Raw genomic sequence first — 20427 nt, forward strand, 5'->3', positions numbered from 1 at the left:
ACTTTTTTGGAATTGGTTTTAGCTCCCTTAGGAATGCTCATTTCTATCTCTGTCTTGGCCTTTCTAATTTTCTTTTTGACTGGTGTTTGCAGTTCCAAGTATGCTTTCTGTGTACTTTGTTATTGGTCCCTTTTAAACGCTCTGTAAAGTTCCTTTTTTTTCTGAATATTTTTTATTTGAACTATTAACCCTTTGCGGTCCATTTATTAATTGCTTGTCAGGCACGTCAGGTCTAATTAATTTTCACACGCGCAGTTAATTTTAGACGCGCTGTTTAAAAGTATTTTTTCCACAGTCAAACGGGTTTTAATGGCCCTGCATATCAACAAAGCACTCACTAGGCATCTCCAGTCCCGCCCCACCCTTTCGTTCGCTATAGCTTTCACCTATGTAAGAAATAAATAATAATAATAATAATAGTCGTACATACCGATCGATCATCTCCTGATCACTCGTTTTATCACCAAACTCCTCAATAATGCGATCCAAGTCATTATTTTATTACTATAACATCTCAAAAAAGCTCTGCAAATGTCCGTGTTCTCTGTGCACTGATTCAGCCAGCCAGCTTGTTTACTTACGACCGCCCCGTTATCTGATAACAGATACCATGTATGACTATTCATGAGATACGCCTTTTTTTTTTTTTTCGACTTGTCTCGGCTCCTGTCGCTCCCACTCGGCAATTGAATGGTTTTCTCGGCTTTTTCCGGAGGAAAAAGACTAGAAACCCGTTTTTTGCGTTGCTATAATGATGTCGGACCCAGTCCAACAAAGGACCTGCGAGGAATAATTGCAATGTCGGACCCAGTCCGACAATGGACCGCAAAGGGTTAAACCATTTTGGCCATTTTGTTTTAGATTTTGATTTGTCTACTTTGGGGATGTAATTGTTTTCGCCTCTAGTACAAAATCCTTTTCCGTGGATGTTTTCTCTATTTTACTCCAATCTACTTATGTTAGTCTCTGTTTCATTCCTTCATAGTTTGCCTAGCTAAAATTGTAAACCTTAGCTTTAGTCATTACTTTTGGAGTTTTAAAAAGCCCTTCAAATGAGACCATGTTGTGGTCTGAGTTTGCTAATGGTTCTCTGACCTCTGTTTCAGTTATTTTGTCTTCATTATTTAAAAAGACTAAATCAAGGCATTCCTCCCCTCTAGTCGGTGCCTTGACAAATTGCATTAGGAAGCAGTCATTTGTCATTTCCACCATTTCAATTTCGTCCGTCGTGCTCCCCACGTTTAATTTGTAGTTCCCAACACTCTTACGTGAAATGTAGAAAAAAAGTAAATACCTGTCATACAGTAAGAGAAATAAGTCTCCAAAGGAAGGTAAAAATGTCCATCTCCTTCTTTTTCTCCAGATGTATTTTCGAAGGAATACGGTATGTTACATGTATTGTAAGGGGAACGGAATGGGTCACGCCATTAGTGAATAGGGAGAATGTGTGGTGTTGTTTACAGGGGGTTGCAGAGCATTTGAGAATTCAACACCGTCTCCCTGAGTTAGGGTTGCCACCTGTCCGGGGTTAACCGGACAGTCCAGGAATTGGCACCTGTGTCCGTGTGGCAGGAATTAACAAGCCCGGACACCCTGATGTCTGGTTTTTAAGTGAAACACATAAGAAACACCAACCTTCCTATAATATTTTCTTTGACATACATTAGTTGCTTAAACGATTTCCACTATCTTATTTAGAAAAATGTACTGTTAAGTACTGATCTGTACATTCTACTTTGTCCCCAGCATTTGATTAATGCTGAGGACAATGAACATATCCACGTGATGTAAACAACCATGAGAGAGGTTGCAGTCACGTGACCCCAGCAGGCTACATACTGTTTTTTGCAACCACAGAGCATACTTCTTATACCTCCAGTCACAGGAATTAGAAAGATATAATTAATGATGTGCCAGATACTTGGAATTTGTGACCTCTACTGTGCACCACCGGTGAGCGAGCACACTTTGACGTGATTTGACCAAGTTTCTTTTTTCCTTTTAAGAAAACGTACTTACCGACACATGTAATAAAGAAAAAATACATTTTCAATAGTTTGTTACAAAGTACAGTACTAATATGAATTATATACAGTATTTCTATGTTTGTATATAAACATGTAACATCTTTCGTTAGTAGACTCACAATTAAAACAATGTATATGACATATTTGGTATAAGAATAGGCCTATCATAACTTTGTACAAGGATAAAAAAAATAAACTTTTGTTCTACGAAGCGTCAGTAACTAGAATCTGTATATTTCCTGTAAAATCACCTTCAGCGAGTGACAGCTAAACGGTTAAGCTAAACCAAGGAGACTCCTGTTCAGTTTTCAGGCTGCCTAAAATTACAGGTAGATGGATGCTGTTTGCAATTATTGTACTTTTAAATATGTTATATATTATGATGTTTCTATGATTTCATATTAGTTCAGTAAAACAATAAATGTAGCATAATGCATTCTGTTAATGGCAAAGGCATATTTTATGTAAGGAATGGGAAACACCAGCCTCTTAATTGTGTTAAACTGCAGTTTTGATAGACCAAGGCTGACTGAGAAATATGTCCGGGTTTGGTCTGTGGAAAAAATGGCAGCCCTACTCTGAGTACTACTTCCTAAACATGAAAATGTTACAATATACTAAATGAACAGATCAAGCTTATTATGATAGTTTGTAAAATTAGATGAAACTGTTCAATACAGTCGGGATAATACATAATCATTATTTACAAAATCTTGTTCATCTCGTTACTTGTTATAAAACTTTACTGCTATACTACTTGCAAACTGCATTAGAAGCATGTCTTGGGTTCGATTCCCATACAGGGTTTATATTGCAAACTTAAAAAAAAATACATGTATTTTGTTTATGTGTAACAAATACATTTTTAATGTGAAAAAAAATGTAGTTGATATGAATAACACATGAACATACATACTTTTGTACACATAACTTCATGCATATATATTGTTGATAGTTTCTATTGTATGTATTTGTGGTATACTGTCGATGAAATAATATGAAATCATGATCGAATTTGGATATGTCAATTACATTATGCTGCATCAATTATTATATTTCTTTAAAACAAAAATCACTTTAATTTAGTGGTAGATTGCTGCTGAACATATGTAGCACCCGGGAGGGGAACTCGTTCTTTCTGATCGGGGTCGGATCAGCCAGGCAGAATACCAGAAGGAAATATAAACTAGACACACTACCATGTTGAGCAATGACCATCGTTTTTATTAAATACAGGTGGTAAACTATACTTAACAAACAGGGCAGATCTAGAATACACAGTCACGGCAAGCGGTTTGCACTGCCCGTTAATTAAAACAATAACTAAACCAGAGGCCCAAAGAGGGAGCCCAGCGTTGCCATAGCCCCAGATAGAGAGCCATCAATAAAAAAAAAAACAATTTTAAAAAACATTGAGTGAAACAGCTTGCATCACTCAATTTTCAAGGTGTGGTATCCGAACCATAATCAACAAGTACAGAGAAACATCCTCTGTAATTGACAAACCCAGGACTGGAAGACCCAGAAAGCTGTCTAACAAGGATGAGCAATACTTGAAGATAATATCCTTAAGGAATAGAAAGAAGACAAGCGTTGAATTGACAACAGAACTGGTAGAAGGCACAGGTGTTGTTGTCCATCCATCAACAGTCCAAAGCATCTTTGATCATTGTTCCATAGTCCAATGTCTGAGTTCTTTTGCATATTTTAGCCTTGTAGCCTTGTTTCCCTTTCTTAACAGAGGTATTCTTACTCCAGCACATCCTTTAAGTCCTGATTTCAAGAGTGGCCTTTGTACTGTTGATTTAATGGAAAATGACACCTGTGCCTTCTGCCAGTTCTGTTGTCAATTCAACGCTTGTCTTCTTTCTATTCCTGCTCAATGTCAGCAGTCAGTTATTCATTACCCAGATACACGTCAGTCGCGTTTTACCGCCCTTGTATTTTCAGAATCATATCATTCTGAATTAAAATACTTCTGTTGAAAATATAGTACTGTACCAACAAAAACTACAGTACATCTAAACAGTAGCCTACTTATTTTAAAACACAGTCCTCAGCTATATATTTTTGACATTGTATCTTTTTTGTGTTCCCTGAAAATTGGACAAGTGTTGGAGTAGGCCAAAAGAATTCACTCTCCCTCTCCAGGCTGCTAAAAAATAAATAAATAAATCAATAAATAAATCATAGCCTTGCTTGAGGGGCCTGGTTATGCTCACTTGGGCTGCCGGACATTTTTAATTTCTTTGCACTTTTGTCTCCTTCCTTTTGTTTTGTTTTTTTTTGGGTTCACTATTGCAGACGCACAGGTGCTCTTAAAGGGAATGCTGAATTCTTATTGGTTGTAACCTTACCCCCCCCCACTGTAACCTTACTCCCCCCACAGTAAAATACACAGAAATTGTGTATTTTACTGCCTACTGTGAAAAATGCATTTTATTTTCCTTACAGTATTTTACATTACTCTTCACCTCTCCTGTTCATGTCATACTTTTACTACGGCAAAGGGGTCAAACAAATACCGGTTTCATGATTGGTGAATTCCTCATACTGTACAATGAAGTAACATGCAAGTCAGAGGCGGGAAGTTTAAAATGGTTGTTTAGATAGTGTTGATTTTATCAGCTTGCAGTGTATGATTAACATTAAAAATGCAGACATCTGACAAATCAAAAAAAGCTCAATTCATTTCATCAGAAGATCGCGTTCAGAGCTATGAAAAGGGGACGCAGCTGCAGATGGTGGCATTCTGTTTTGCTCAACTTGTAATCTTGAACCCACTGCTTAGTAGATACACTGCATCTTGACTGTTAACCACAACAGTAGTAGGTCAGGCTGTCATTAATGTCATAACACCGGTTTATGGGTTTAAATAACTGCAAATAAGCCTCAGTGTGTGGAAGAACTATTGGCTTTATTTTCAACAGATAACACAGTCTGCTACCAGCTAACTCTCAGAACACATTGCCCTCGTCGTCTCCCCTAGCTACCGTTTCCCCTGTCCGCTGACCTGTATATTAACCATCCGGTTCAACACATACTAATACACACCACTGTATTTAAACTAACACCACAATTAAGACGCTTGTGAAGAATGGCATTGATTTCAACTGTGTGTCTGCCTTTGTAATAGACAATGTAACAGAGGGAGAAACACTATCTGTTTACGTCTATGCTTAAGTCGTATAAGATGTTTTTTATTTTTTTATTTAATATTATTTATTTTGGTTGCTAGGCTCCAGTGGCATATATGGCGTTATATAATTTACTAATAATTTGACAGTATCTGTGGTTTTAAAACTTCATAAAAAGTAATTTCTACATACTACTAGAAATGTACTATGTGTATAAAGAAAAACTCAAAAGCTTCGGTTTTGTCATTTCAGGTTTGCAGTTAACGTTTCTCCCATGTTTAATACTTTGGGGTTAAAGGCAAAAAAAATCTAAAAAAATCTATTTTGTCTGCTTGTTACTTTTAGCTTTCTTTGCAGCTAATGCAGACCATTTTAAACGACTCTTGTTTCCAGCAAAAGTGTTGTTACATTTTTCACAGGCTAGAAATTCACAGGCTTCGAAGTCAAACTTTTTTGAGCTACAAAAAAAACAAGGCAAAACTTAAAAATGTTTGTCTAACTAAAACAGTAGTTTTTAACCGTTATTACTGTACACAAACTAATTTATGGTAAACATGATACTTACCATTGCAATAGGGCAGCAGTGTAGAGTAGTGGTTAGGGCTCTGGACTTGGAGGATTGTGGGTTCAATCCCAGGTGGGGGACACTGCTGCTGTACCCTTGAGCAAGGCACATTACCTAGATTGCTCCAGTAAAAACTGTATAAATGTGTAATTGTATGTAAAAAATAATGTAATTGTATGTAAAAATAATGTGATATCTTGTAACAATTGTACGTCACCCTGGATAAGGGTGTCTGCTAAGAAATAAATAATAATAATAATAATAATAACACTGACAGAAATATGCCACTGCCAACCAACTCTTAACACTAGTAGTACACTACTCTGTCAAATAAATTTGTTATGATTTTAAATGTGAGGTTCTTAAGAAGGGTATTGTCAACGTTTGCGCCTGGCCCCTCTCTCTGTACAAAATTAAGCACTGCTAATTTTCATTCATTTAAATGAAATGGTAGCTTTGCAGGACTAATTAAATTTTAAGCATGCCAATTGTAAAAAAAAGTTTGGGTTTAAACCGTAAAAAAGGCCTGGAACAGGAAGATGGTTTAACAGGTGTTGATATATCAACGTAAGATATAAAGGTCTACTTGATACATTTTGTAATACAGAATTATCACAAAATGTAAGAGACTGAGCTTGTACTTCATAAAGTTCAGTTAATGGCAGCTTTTACAACAGAAAAAATAGCCATACCTTTATCTTGTTGCCAAACCTTTATTTTCACTATAGTACAAAAGATAACATAACTATAACGTTAAAAAAATGTATGCAATATTTCTACATATAAATGAATGCAATATAAAAGCTACATCAAATATTGAAGCAGGTTATATATTTATAGTCTACTTAATAATAATAATGAGCTTGTTATCTGAATGTTGGGTAGCGAGTCGTATCCCACAAACATCATATAATTTACTTCAAAACAAATTAAATGTTTGTTTTGTAATACAAACAAAAAAGAAAAAGGACCATATATAACATTTACATTGATAAATAATTTATTGATGAAGAATATTATTGTCTGTAAAGTATTTGTTTAGCTTTAATAACCTACCTAAAGTCTATTTAAGTTCTATAGTTATTTACTGCTTCAGACACAAATGACAATGTGAAATGGTAACAAATGTTTCAACAGTCTTTTATAGTGTTACAAGATGACGAATGTAGAAACATTCACTTTCACACCCAAAGATGGCTTCTCCGCGCTCATTCTTTGCTATGTTACCAGCATTCACTGTGTTAGATTTGTCTTTGTATATTCTTATCAAAGCCACTGTGTTTTAAGTTGTCAGTACTTTTGCTTTTCTATGGAGTGTGGCTCCTGCAGGAATAATTGAATATGTTGCCTTGTTTTATTTTTTGGTGGCTTTGAAATTAAGATTTCCACTGCCTCATCCACAATATTATCGCCTTCCAGTTTCTCTGTAGGGCAGCAGTGTGGAGTATTGATTAGGGCTTTGGACTCTTGACCGGAGGGTTGTGGGTTCAGTCCCAGCTGGAGGACACTGCTGCTGTACCCTTGAGCAAGGTACGGTAGTTCTGGAGGAAGGTGGGGTCGAAGGTAGGTTTTTGAGGAGGGGGGTGATTGAGGCTTGTTTGAAGGCAGAAGGAAAGAGGCCAGAGAGGAGAGAGGTGTTGAGGAGATGAAGGGGAGTAGAGCAGGAGCAGCAGCTTGAAAGAGGTGAGTGGGGAGGGGGTCCAGGGCGCACGTGGTGGGTTTGTGGCCCTGGAGGAGGGAGGAGAGGTCAGAGTCTGAGAGGGGAGAGAAGGAGGAGAAGGAGGGTGAGTTAGTAGGGGAGACAGAGGGTGTTTGGGTTGGAGCGGGAGGGGCTGGGGGGGAGGGAGAGATGTTAAAGAGTTTGCGGATATCAGAGATTTTAGAGGAGGAGATAGAGGAGGGAGGAGGGGGGAGAGTTGAGGAGGGAAGAGAAGGTAGAGAATAGTTTCTGGGGGTTGTTAGTGGACGATTGGATAATAAATTGGAAATCGGAACGTTTAGCAGAGGAGAGAGGAGAGGAGAGAGCAGTAGAGGTCTAGGGCAGCAGGGAGTTTGGTTCTCTTCCATTTTCCAGCAGAGCGCAGTTTGATTCTTGCTGAGCACAGAGGAGAGCCAGGGTTGGAGTGGAGGGGCGGGCAAGTCAGGAGGTGAGGGAGTCGAGGGAGGAGGTGCGTGAGGAGAAGAGGGTGGAGGTATTAGAGTCTACAGAAAGTTGGAAGAATGAGTCGATAGGAGGGAGGTGAGAGAGAGTGGTGGAGGCAAGGACAAAGGGGGAGAGAGAGCGGAGGTTACAGCAGGAGGTGACAGTGAGGGTAGGTGGAGTAGGGAGAGAGGGGAGAGACAGAGAAAAAGAGATGAAATAGTAATCAGAGAGGTCCAGAGGGGTGACAGAAAGGGTGGAGGGGCAGCAGGCCTTGGAGAAGGTGAGGCCCAGTTGATGGCCAGCTTTGTGGGTAGGAGGGGATGGAGAGAGAGAGAAGTTGAAGGAGTGAAAGAGAGGAAGGAATCAGGCAGAGTGGGAGGGGTTGGAGAGATGGATATTGAAATCACCTAACAGGACAGTTGGGGTAGACTGAGAGGGAAGGGAGGAGAGGAGATAATCGAGGTCATCGAGAAAGTGAGTGAGAGGTCCAGGGGGACGTTACAGTACAATTAGCAGGAGTTGACAGAGAGAGGTTAGTTGGATGGCATGAAATTCAAAGGTATTAACAGAGACTGAGAAGAGGTCAGAGGGGACAGAAAAGAGTAAGGAGGGAGAGAGGAGAAGACCAGTCCCACCTCCCTGTCCAGTGAGACGCTGAGTATGGGACAGAACATGGAGGGAGGACAGGGCAGCAGGAGTTACAGTGTTATCAGGAGAGAGCAAGGACATCAAGAGAGAGAGAGAGGTGGGAGGCAAAGGCAGAGATGAAATCAGCTTTGTTAGCAGAAGAGTGACAGTTCCAGAGGGCACCAGAGAGAGTACGGGAGGGGAGAGAGTGGGAGGGGGGGAGAGGCAGAGGGATGCGGTTAGAGGGATTAGGGGAGCAGCGGCGGAGAGAGGACAGAGTACAGGAGTGAGAGGACAGAACAGGGATGTGAGAGACAGTCATAGCAGGACAGGTTGGACAGATATGTACAATAGTAGTGGGAGCAGGCGCGGTGGGGGGAGGGTACAAACCTGTCTAATAGTTGGTGTCTTCCAGAGCGCTGCTAGGTTAGGATTTTCTCCAACAGCCTCTCCTTGCAGGTCTTTCCTCGCTGGACTCCCACAGCTAGACTCCTGGCTCTTTGGTAGAGAGGCTGTTCAGTTGGCTGCTGCTTCGTGCTGGCGCACAAATAGGCTAGCTGTCTATTATACTAACCTGCGCTAAAGAGAATACTTAAACAATACAATAGTTTCAATGCACTTCAATGGGATCACACAACTACAACACACTGTGTGGAAACCAATCAACTTGCAAATCAACCTCTATTCAATTTAACCTTTAGAGGGTGTATTATTCTCTCACATGGCTTCATTTTCTTTGGTGGCAGGGAAGTAGAAGGGAAAATATCCGACAATGCCTGCAAGAGTGAGATGGTTCTATCTTCTATTAAAAAACAAAACAAAAATAAACACTGAGTAAATATATCACATCATAAATACTTTTAAATGTTCCTTTAAAAAATATGAGGAATGTGCTGAAATTGTGAATAGTGTCACTTAAATTTAACAAACACATTTAAATAAAACAAACCCAAGGAATGTTTTAAGAGGCAAGACACTTGATGAATCTGGACAAGATGGTAATTGAGGAATGTGAATCGTATTACATATAGACAGGTAATACAGTACCTGGGTTAAGACTACTTGGGGCATTAATGCTTTTATCATTAAGCCATAGTAGAACAACTGATCTTGAAAAACACTCCGGGCCCTATTTAGCAAATATTATTATTATTATTATTATTTATTTCTTAGCAGACGCCCTTATCCAGGGTGACTTACAATTGTTACAAGATATCACATTATACATTATTTCACATTATACAGATATCACATTATTTTCACATACAATTACCCATTTATACAGTTGGGTTTTTACTGGAGCAATCTAGGTAAAGTACCTTGCTCAAGGGTACAGCAGCAGAGTCCCCCACTGGGGATTGAACCCACAACCCTCCAGTCAAGAGCCCAGAGCCCTAACCACTACTCCGCAAGGAAAAAAATTACAGGGTTAACGAACCGCTGCGATAGTGCACGAAAATCTGATTTAGAGGTCGGGTCTCATGCGTGGGCTAACGCAAATAGCGAATCATGCGCCCAGCCAATCAAAGCACAGTGAGGGGAGTAAGGTTACCACCAATAAGGATTCAACATTCCCTTTAAGAGCAGCCTGGAGGTGGAGAGTGAATACTTAAATAAAAAAAGTCATCTATAACTATAACATCTATAACTATAACATCTATAACGCAGCTGCCATCTGCAAATTAGCGAGGATAAACAAGTCATAAGCGGAGCCAGGATGGTTTGCATACACATTTCTGATGTAGTTGTTGGCATCACACACTACTTGCATGTTGACAGAATAGGTCCCCTTACAATTTATGTAAAGGTGCCTATTCTGTGTTGGTGCGCAATCAATGGCTCCCAGGACCCCAGGAAACCTATACCTCCCAAGAAAACCTGCTTTGTATTTTGTTGCAGCTCATGAGAGATGGAAATGGATCAATTCTTCTGCCTGCTTTACTAAAACTGCTGGTACATCTCACCCTGCACAGCCGACTGGCACATGTCATATACTGTATGTAAATGAGGACACTCCCCTAAAGTTCCGCCCATGTCCAGCACTACCGCTGACTTGCCGGTTGCTAAATCACATCGGTGGGCAAAGTCTGTTTGCCCACACGTGTGCCCGATTCTGATGCGCTAACTGTCGGCAAAAGTGTTTTGTGATTGCCTTAGGGGTTTGCGAACGTTGCTAAATAGGTCCCACTGTGTTTTTATATTTTCAGTTTTTTGCATTTGTGTTTTTTGATTTGTATTTGTGTTTTTTGATTTGTATTTGTGTTTTTTTATTTGTATTTTTATTTTTTTGAATTGTATTTTTGATTTGCATTTGTGTTTTTGTATTTGTGTTTTGCACTTTAGGGCCACGTGGATTATGCTGTGACTTGCGTAAATCACCTGTCATGGCTGAGAAGTGAAAATGAGTTGATTTGCCTCAAGCTCAGAAGGTTGAACACCTGAAAGAGCTGGAGTCTCCTGTGGTTTCTCAGGCTGCTGGGCAAAGAAATTTGGCGTGTCAGCATTGCAGGTGTCTCGCCTTGTAATAAGATGTAAAAAACAGTAAAAAATACTTCTCGTCTCTTGTGCAAGTCTTAAATTATGAATGTAAGTGTGACTAAGGTCCTCTCAAATGCCTCTTGTTTAATTGGGACGGTCCTGATAATGCGACGCCGGCTGTACTGTCATCTACTATAGTTTTCTAGATTTTGGAAATGCACATTCCAAGTATAGAACGCCTAGGGTGGGTAGGCCATTGCAAGTTTAGTACGATTAACATTGTTCTGTGGGTCAAAATGTGTCAAATTAAAGGGCCAAATTGAAAGAACCGTCATCTTACTGAGAAAACAGTACACTTCCTTATCTCCTGTAATTCCGTTGCAAATCTCGTGTTAAGAAGCGCACTACATCAAAACAATTCAAGGGCCAATGAAACGCTGTATAAAAGTGAAATAAGAAAACCAGGGACAAGGCACTGAGCTACATCAGTGCTACCCCACGATTGTCAAAAGTACATCATCAAGATTTTCAAAATATACATCTTGAATAATGTCAAAACAGGTTAATCTGTTATAAATTATAAATGCAATATACAAGTTGATATACAGTACATGCATCCAGACTGGCTTATAAATCACTGAAATCTCAGCAATGAACTGAACTCTCCATTTAGATCAAATAATAAACCTACTGTCCTTAAGATCAAAGCATCAAATTGTCCTGATGAAATTGAAATTAAGGATCATACATCTTTTACAAGACACGTTTGTCATGAAGTTCATGTTATGGTGTAGCAATTCGGATCGTCACAATGCTGAGTAACCAAATAACAAAGCACATATTAACTTATGTAGTTAAAAAAAACCTTTATTTAACTAGTAAAAACACAATTATGTTGACACAACTTTAGCACTGCATATTAAGAAGTTACTTTTGTACTATGAGGGAATCAAAAAACAAAAAAATATCCTTTAACAATCCTTGGAGATAGACAAACAAACAGATGACCAGTAGAACGCTCCAGTTACATCTGCTGTAAACCCGGATGGCTAAGGTTGGGTAGGTAAAACTGGAACGTTTCTGTAATATCATTTTAAAATCTTCCAAAGCTGTTGCAAATACCCTTTTGTGTGTTTAATTATCGGTACCTTCTTATGATGCATGTTATATGAAATATTGTGCAAATAATATGTTGCTATGGTAGTTTCAAATCCCTAAACTGAGTACATTATTTGAGAGGAATGTTTGAGGAATTGTGATCATTAATCTGGTGCTCTGAGTAATTTTATTTTTAGTAGGGGTCTTTTCAGGACAAGCAGATGATTATTTATGATCTCTTTGCCTTTCTCTGCTAAATATTGACAAACGTATTACATTTTTTCAACTCACGAGATACTCATTAGAAATCCCTTTTAAAATGAAAAAAAATCTCAAAAATGAATATTACAATATGGAAGGGTATATTTCAATGTTCTGTCAGTGTTCCAATTTGGCCTTGCACAACTTTTTAGTAGAAAGTTGCCAGAGGTTACATCACAAACCAGATCTTCTTTTGATGAGGAGGAGGTTGTGTGGTCCAGTGGTTAAAGAAAAGGACTTGTAACCAAGAGGTCCCCGGTTCAAATCCCACCTCAGCCACTGACTCATTGTGTGACGCTGAGCAAGTCACTTAACCTCCTTGTGCTCCATCTTTCGGGTGAGACGTCATTGTAAGTGACTCTGCAACTGATGCATAGTTCACACACCCTAGTCTCTGTAAGCCGCCTTGGATAAAGGCGTCTGCTAAATAAACAAATAATAATAATAACGAGGCCACACAGAGAACATTCACAGTTTACCTGAAAACCGTTTGGGGCCTTGCATAAGAATCATATATATATCTTTCTGTTTAAATATTCTAAATTGTATGAAAATAGAATACAATTAAATCTACTCTGTTATTATTATTAAATGTTATTCCTGAAATAGAATAAACTACGAATCCCCATTGAATACAGAAAATACACAACAAAGTACAGAAGGATCAAGTAACCCACTCAAGCTTGTATCTATGTATATTTTCCATATTCAATGGGGCTTTGTCATTTATCAAAAGCCCCGCAGTCCAGGCATATCTTTTGGTCAGTAGCTTATTGTGGAGGTAGCTTACATTCACCGAAAATGATCGATTAACAGACACAGCACTCAGCAGGGGACAGGCAGAGGCAACATAAAGTGAAACGGCACTGCATCCTTTTTAATTTTAACAGGTATTCCTTGTCTGATGTAATAAAAGTCATGTTGTGCAATGGCCTATTTTTCTTTTTGTGCTGCTTACTCGAGAAATATTGATTGATGAGACATAGCCTCATATATATAATATATAATTCCATGTGAGCTTTAGCAGGGCTTTCTTTGGTGTAAATTGCAGTTTATTAAATAGATTGCAGTTAAAGCTGAGTGACATAGTTTAAAATAAATAGTTAATACTCTAAAGCAAGGCTGTAAAACACACGGCCCACAGGGCAATATTTGGCGGCCCGCCCATTAGTTTATAAAATTGCACTGATGTACTGACTACTGTATTGTTTTAGAATTCTTCTTTAAAACAACCCGCCTCTTTAATATAACATGCGTATTCAACATGTGCAGTCTACATTGTATGAGTGACTTTCCCATTAAGCCAATCATAGCTCACAGAGGTAGTAGAATAGCCAATCAAATAGCACACAGGATCTGTTTCTTCACGCCCGCATAATTTTGATTAGGACAGAGAAGCGAAGGCTTGTTTAAACCATTTATTGTACTTTGTGTAAAATATAAAATCAGTAGCGAATAAGTAATTGGAGAAGTCACAGAAGCAAAAGGTGGAGGCGGAACACAGAAGATTCCAAAATCGTTAGCCAGATGACTATTTTTTCACTGAATAATTTTGACTGCAAGGCAATATGTCTGATTTGCATTGCAACAGCTGTAGTTATGAAAGATTATACCATACAACGTCACTATGATACGCTGCACAAAGCAACGTATTTTGAGTTTACTGGAAATTAAAGAAGCTATGGAGTCTCAACGAAAGGACAGGACTTTTTTTAACTTTACGAAGCCATGGAAAGTGCAGAAATACCTTGGAAGAAACTACTGGTGGGATTACAACAGAGGGTGCGCCATGACTGAGCAAAGAGTGGATTAGCTAGCACTGCAGCAGAGTGCTGGAAAAATTTAAAGAGAAATGCAGAAGTAACTATTTTCTTACACTGGATTCTGCATCAACAAGCATTATGTGGAAAAGTTGTAGAATTGGAACACGTAATGAGCATTGGTATCAAGTGTCCTGACAGAAGTCATAAATAGGTACATGTGGCAAAGTGGTACGTGCAGGTGCAGGGGTGATGCAGTGCAGTAATGAAACACAGAGAGTTATAATCCAGTTTGGAACAGTTTTTAATTGTATCCAGGCCTGGTAACCAAATAATAATCCACGGCAGTACACAGCAATGTGTAGAACACAGAGTAAATAACAACAGGGTTACAGTCCCAAATAATAAACACAAATATCAATCCCACAATATACTAACAGTCACCAGTCCTGGGTGCATGCAGTAGTGCTCATGGTGGGTAATAATAATTAAACAGTGACTGTGGTGTAGTGTTGCTCCGGGTAGTGCTGGCCCAAGGTGACAGCTCCGGAGACGTGTTAGCTGTCTAGTGAATTTCACAAAGACAAAAGACAATTACTAACAATGACAAAACAAACAAAACACTCACAAACTCTTTTCTGTGATACAATACAAATGGGAAACTTTCCCGGTCCTTCTAGTTCCTTGTCGTTTCTGAACCAAGCGAAGGAAAAGATTTACGATCCTCTGTCCCCTTTATGCTATCACGCATGACCCCTTGGTAAACGAGTGCAGCTGTCTCTACTGTCTGCAGCTGCTACGTCGTTTCCCTTCCGGGTCAATACGTTCCTACAATGGAGTCTCGCCTTCTTCCAGACTGATCGACTTCCCGGCCCGGTGAAAGAACTGCCCGTCCAAAGACTTCCACTTTCGCTGCTTAGCGCCCTCACAGGTCGGGAGGGAGATTTACAACCAAAACTCATTATATTTCTGTCACAGTACATTATGTTATATTTGTGACATTGAGTTTTTTGTCAGTGTTCTTGGAAAGCTGCTTCTAGTTAATGTGTTTTGTGTAAAGTAGTATATTGGCCTACATACAACTTATATAGACATTTTCATGTACATTACGATGTGTGTGTGTGTGTATATATGTGTGTGTATATATATGTTTACATGCACATTTTCAATTTAGTTTAAGATATCACTTAAAAACCCCTTCAATTCAATTTGAGATCCTTTGTGAAACTATAATAGACTAATCTTCTTGCAGTCTATTGACATTACTGTATACAGTACAGTATATATTCTCATGTGAGGTAAAAGCTGACACTGATGAATAAGTGACCTGCAGATACAGATATGAATCCCTGTCTGCTAGGATGTAAAATTAGACTATTACAACTCAAGGGCAGGACTGAGGAAAATAAATGTTTTGTTTTCCTTAGAAACCCTTCATTCATTCTCTTTTAATGTTTCTTTCATTGAACGACAGATTCACAAGTTATTTGTACCCTTTCTATTGTTCTGAAGTAGATAAGAGGATTATACGTGCAACACAAACAATTGAGTACTGCTATATGTTACCATTTTTATTCAAAATCATAAAAATAAGTTAATGACTAACTGATGGATGTGTATGCATTTTGATAATACATTGGTGTGGCAGGACTGAGGCCCTGCACATGTAAATAGACACACAACTGAATGTTTAACCAGGGCGAGCTAAGCACTATCACTGCTTGTAGATCAGGATAACCGTAACTTTAGAAACAGAATTAGTTTAGGGTATTTTAAATCCCACCCACTGACTTGAGTGTGTGTCAGGGAGAAGGTTGCTGCAGCAGGACCTCCCTTTTAGTGGGACAACGCTAAGCCACTTTTTGGCTAACTTTTATTTTTAGCAGTTTTTACCCACTTTGTTTTGTTTTGTCTTTTTGTGTTTTCTGTTACACTTGATTTGTGTCTGCCCATACTCTACCATCGCTGGCATTGTCACGTGGTTGTTTTACTGGTAAGTAGCCAACGCCAACCTCCGCCCACACCCTTATTACAAATGGATTGGTGAAAAAAAGCTAAAAAATAATCAATGATATAGCAAAAATGTACTTAATAAACATAAGTAAAGTGTGATGTAATGTGTAGCACACTGACAACAAGAATGGTGTGACTAACAAAAAACATAGTTTTGTCATATCAATCAGGTTTTCAGTTCAAAGCATATATCAGCCAGTGACTTAGGAACTAGCCAATAATTTGAAGAATATTAAATCTCCCTTACTTCAAATGGAAATTAGATTCATATGCCCCATTTATGTTTTTATTAACCTATAATTTAAACATGATTTTTATTTAATGACACCTGGTGGTCACATTTGATCTCTTGGGTTACTGTACAGATTTACATGTGTCGCATGTTACCTGGACCTTGGATTCTGCAATTATTCAATTGTTTTGAAAAGAAGAAATTACATTTGAATTTAGAAAACCTAACTATTAGTGCCATTTCAGCCCATCAATTTAATGTTGTCTAAAAGTTGAAACAAAGAGAAAATTCAACAGGACATATGGTAGGAATGGGTTTGACAACAACAGATTGGAAGCATCCAAAGTTTATGAAAAGATGGCTGTTACTGGCAAATGCTCAGAGTGTATTTTTTCTTAATCTGGCAAATCTGAAATAGAGATATTGTCTGATATCCACCCATGGCTTTACAGGGTTATTATTAGTTAATCATTTCAGATTTCTCTAAAAAATACTGTCAGGACAGTTCTGAAATTACCACACATAGGACCAGGGTAGTACAAGCTATTTCCTGTTTGTTTTTATGTGTTGCAAAACAAAACACAAACTAAAACAAAAAAAAAGGTAAATTGAATATTATTACAGTTCTCTTTGATGAAATTAGTTTATTTTCTTTTTGTTTACAGGAAACCTGTTTGTTGTTAGCCTGGCTGTGGCAGACCTTGTGGTGGCAATCTATCCTTATCCTTTAGTCCTTACGTCAATTTTTCACAATGGATGGAATCTCGGATATATGAACTGCCAAATCAGTGGATTTCTAATGGGACTCAGCGTGATTGGATCTATCTTCAACATAACAGGTATTGCAATAAACCGCTACTGCTACATCTGTCACAGTCTAAAGTATGATAAGTTATATAGTGACAAAAACTCGCTCTGCTGTGTTATTCTGATTTGGGTTCTGACCGTCATCGCCATTGTGCCCAACTTGTTTGTAGGATCGCTGCAGTATGACCCCAGAGTGTACTCTTGCACATTTGTGCAGTCAGTCAACTCAGCCTATACTATTGCTGTGGTTTTCTTCCACTTCATACTCCCCATAATGATTGTCACCTACTGCTATTTGAGAATATGGATTTTGGTTATCCAAGTGAGAAGACGGGTGAAGCCTGACACCAGACCCAAGCTGACTCCCCATGACGTTAGGAATTTTGTCACCATGTTTGTGGTGTTTGTCCTTTTTGCAGTTTGCTGGGCACCGCTAAATTTCATAGGCCTTGCAGTTGCAGTAAATCCAGAGACTGTGATACCCAGAATTCCAGAGTGGCTTTTTGTTGCCAGTTATTTCATGGCTTATTTCAACAGCTGCCTTAATGCTATCGTCTATGGACTGTTGAACCAGAACTTCAGAAGAGAGTACAAAAGAATAATTGTCTCAGTGTGCACGGCAAGGATTTTCTTTCCTGATAGCTCTAATGATGCAGCTGAAAGAATCAAAAGTAAGCCATCTCCTTTAGTGATCAACAACAATCAAGTGAAGGTGGATTCAGTCTGAACAATAGTGAACCATGAAGAAAATGCCAAAAATGCATAACAGCTTTCAGTGCAAGAAACGTCTAACAACTGTTTTCAATCATGTTTTTCCATCTGTAAAGTTGAAAAGACAATGCTTTTCTACATTAGTATTATTGTGCAAGTACAGTACATTATCATAATCATGTTTGTCAATATTTTTGCAGTGATATCATTATTGTAAAATATGTATGAAACATATAGTTGATTTTTTTTGTAATACAAAACTTTCAGACCTAAACCACTGTACCCTTTTTTAATGGAGTGTTTAGGGTCTGAATACATGAATGTTACATCACAGCTGTACCCTGTTTGGGGTCAATTGTATAGAGATATACCCCAAATCTGAAAATCTAGCACTATCTCTTGTATGGTAGTAAATGTCCCAAATGCAAGTGCGATAGAATAGAAGTGATGTCAACCACCATCATGGACCAGAGTATAAAAGTTCTGTCATATACTTTAATATAGCTGGATCTCAATCAGTTTTCCACATGTTTAATTACCATCACCAATGATGATTATGATAATTCAAAACAAAACAAATAAACTATGCAGGACTATTGGGAATACTTAAGAATGCTAACTTTACGAATGCTTGATTCCATGAAATTGTTGACAGCCTCTGGTAATGCTTATAACAAACAACAGCCCATCACATGCTCTCATATATCCACGCTTGCTGATTTGCATACCTGTATTTTAAATAGGGGAGTAGGCATAAAGTATTGTATTTTAGGTATCAGCGTACATCATATCATATTATTTCATAATACCATATATCTCACTTATTAATTAAATATGCTAGGTGTTAAATATTCACAACTATACCAGTGATTGAGTTTCCTATTGATTTCATATTCAAATCTAAAGCCAGCTGTATGGGGCTTCTAAAATCTAAAAATACCATTTTGTCTTTGCACTGTCTTTCACTGTTTGCATGGAAAATAGTGTAGGAACAGGACATGTGCTTGGATTTCACTTAAGATGAATGGGAAGCCATTCTCTCTCGAACTCACTATACCCATGCCTGTGTGTGGCATAGGCTAAAGCAATACAAAGTTTGGCACTGCACCCACTTATCAGTTAGACTGACCAATATTTACCTAACTTTAATCACACCTAGATGCAAACAGGCACTCTACCCCCACATTCATCTTTCTTATCTGTTTTTTGGGGATTTCTCTATTTTGGTCTTTTAGAGGCTGATGTAAGGATAGGCGTAGTGCAAACAATTGTGGCTGCAAAATCCAAATTGCCTAGCGGCCAGGCAATTATTTTGCACTGCGGCCTATGTAAGCTTAAGAACAATGCCAATTACTCAACACGCACAAATAATGAGCCGCAATCATGATAATGAGGGTCACAATGAGCGCCGCCTGTGCATCGAGGTATTTATTTAGCGTGAGTTGAGGTGAGTTAGGAGTACAGAGAGCAGTAGGCGCTGTATGAGATTTGTGCCTCATGAAAATCAAACCAAACAAAAAAATATGTCAGAGGAAGGCAGCAAAGTCCTCTTGGCACATGGAAAAGAAAATAAATGTTTTCTGAGGAGCTGAGGTCACTCAGCATGAAATTGAGTTATTTGGAAAAGCCTCAGCCAACATTAGTTATGCTACCAAAGAGGCCATATGGTCCTCTATAGTGGAGAATGTCAATGCTGTCAGTGTTACCATGAGGACAGTCAACCAGGTGATGAAAAGGTGAAATTCAGCGATTAGGTCTAGGATGACCTGCGGAGTGAGACGATAGCGCCTTACCACCGCAACCTCCTGCATCCCAAACACCCAGTGACTTTTATTTTGACCAGTGTGTTTTGGTTAGTGTTTGTACCGTTTTGTTTCGTTAATTTGTTTGATTAAAAAGCGCAATAGCGTGTTTAAACTTGCCTTCTCTGCCTCTGAGTCTCTTCCTGATATTCACCAGCCTGGGCTGTGTCATCCTGTTACATGATGGCAATGTGCTAATTTGATAGTGGGTGCAGAACGGCAGGTGAAAATCATTCTTTACATATGCCGCATTTTTAGTGCCACTTTGTGGCCGCTAAAGTCCCACTTCACAGCTGCTAAACATGGTTTGTGCATGCAAAACGCAGATTTTGGCTGCAATATGGGTGTTTTGCAGCCGCAAATCACTTTGCATGTGTCCTTACATCAGCCCCTTAGTGTGCTGCCCTTCCCCCCTTTACAACTGAGTACCAATCCATGGCAATTAACCTCTGCATTTAGTGTTTAAAAAGCTGACTGGCAATTAAAATATGTTACAAAACTAGAAAATGCAACTGATTCAAGATTTTTCCTTACCTAACAAGCTACCGTTGTGGAAATTGGGATTTGTATTTCTTTGTCAAGTTTTATCAGAGATTACTTCTTGCCCAGGACTACAGCCACAATTGACTGCAGAGATGATGCATTTCTAAGGAAACTAATAGTACAGGTGTTTATATTGTGACACAGCTTCTGTGTCAACATGTAAAGGTGATAACTAATTATATACTGGTTATATACAAATATAGTAGATGCCGCTTATTAGAAA

The 20427-nt window shown here is 38.6% G+C and overlaps 1 protein-coding gene across 1 annotated transcript in view; it reads left to right on the forward strand.

Moving 5' to 3' along the window:
* Positions 1-20201, forward strand: part of LOC117409567 (melatonin receptor type 1A-A-like) — a 36811-nt gene extending 16610 nt beyond the window's left edge. Inside the window, exon 2 of the mRNA XM_034015812.3 lies at positions 17007-20201. Coding sequence (XP_033871703.3) covers positions 17007-17875 — 869 coding nt within the window. The 3' untranslated portion in view covers positions 17876-20201. The remainder of the gene's footprint in view (positions 1-17006) is intronic.
* Positions 20202-20427: the final 226 nt, after the last annotated feature.

The sequence above is a fragment of the Acipenser ruthenus genome, chromosome 2 (assembly GCF_902713425.1).
Source record: "Acipenser ruthenus chromosome 2, fAciRut3.2 maternal haplotype, whole genome shotgun sequence".
In the NCBI taxonomy this organism is placed as follows: Eukaryota; Metazoa; Chordata; class Actinopteri; order Acipenseriformes; family Acipenseridae; genus Acipenser; species Acipenser ruthenus.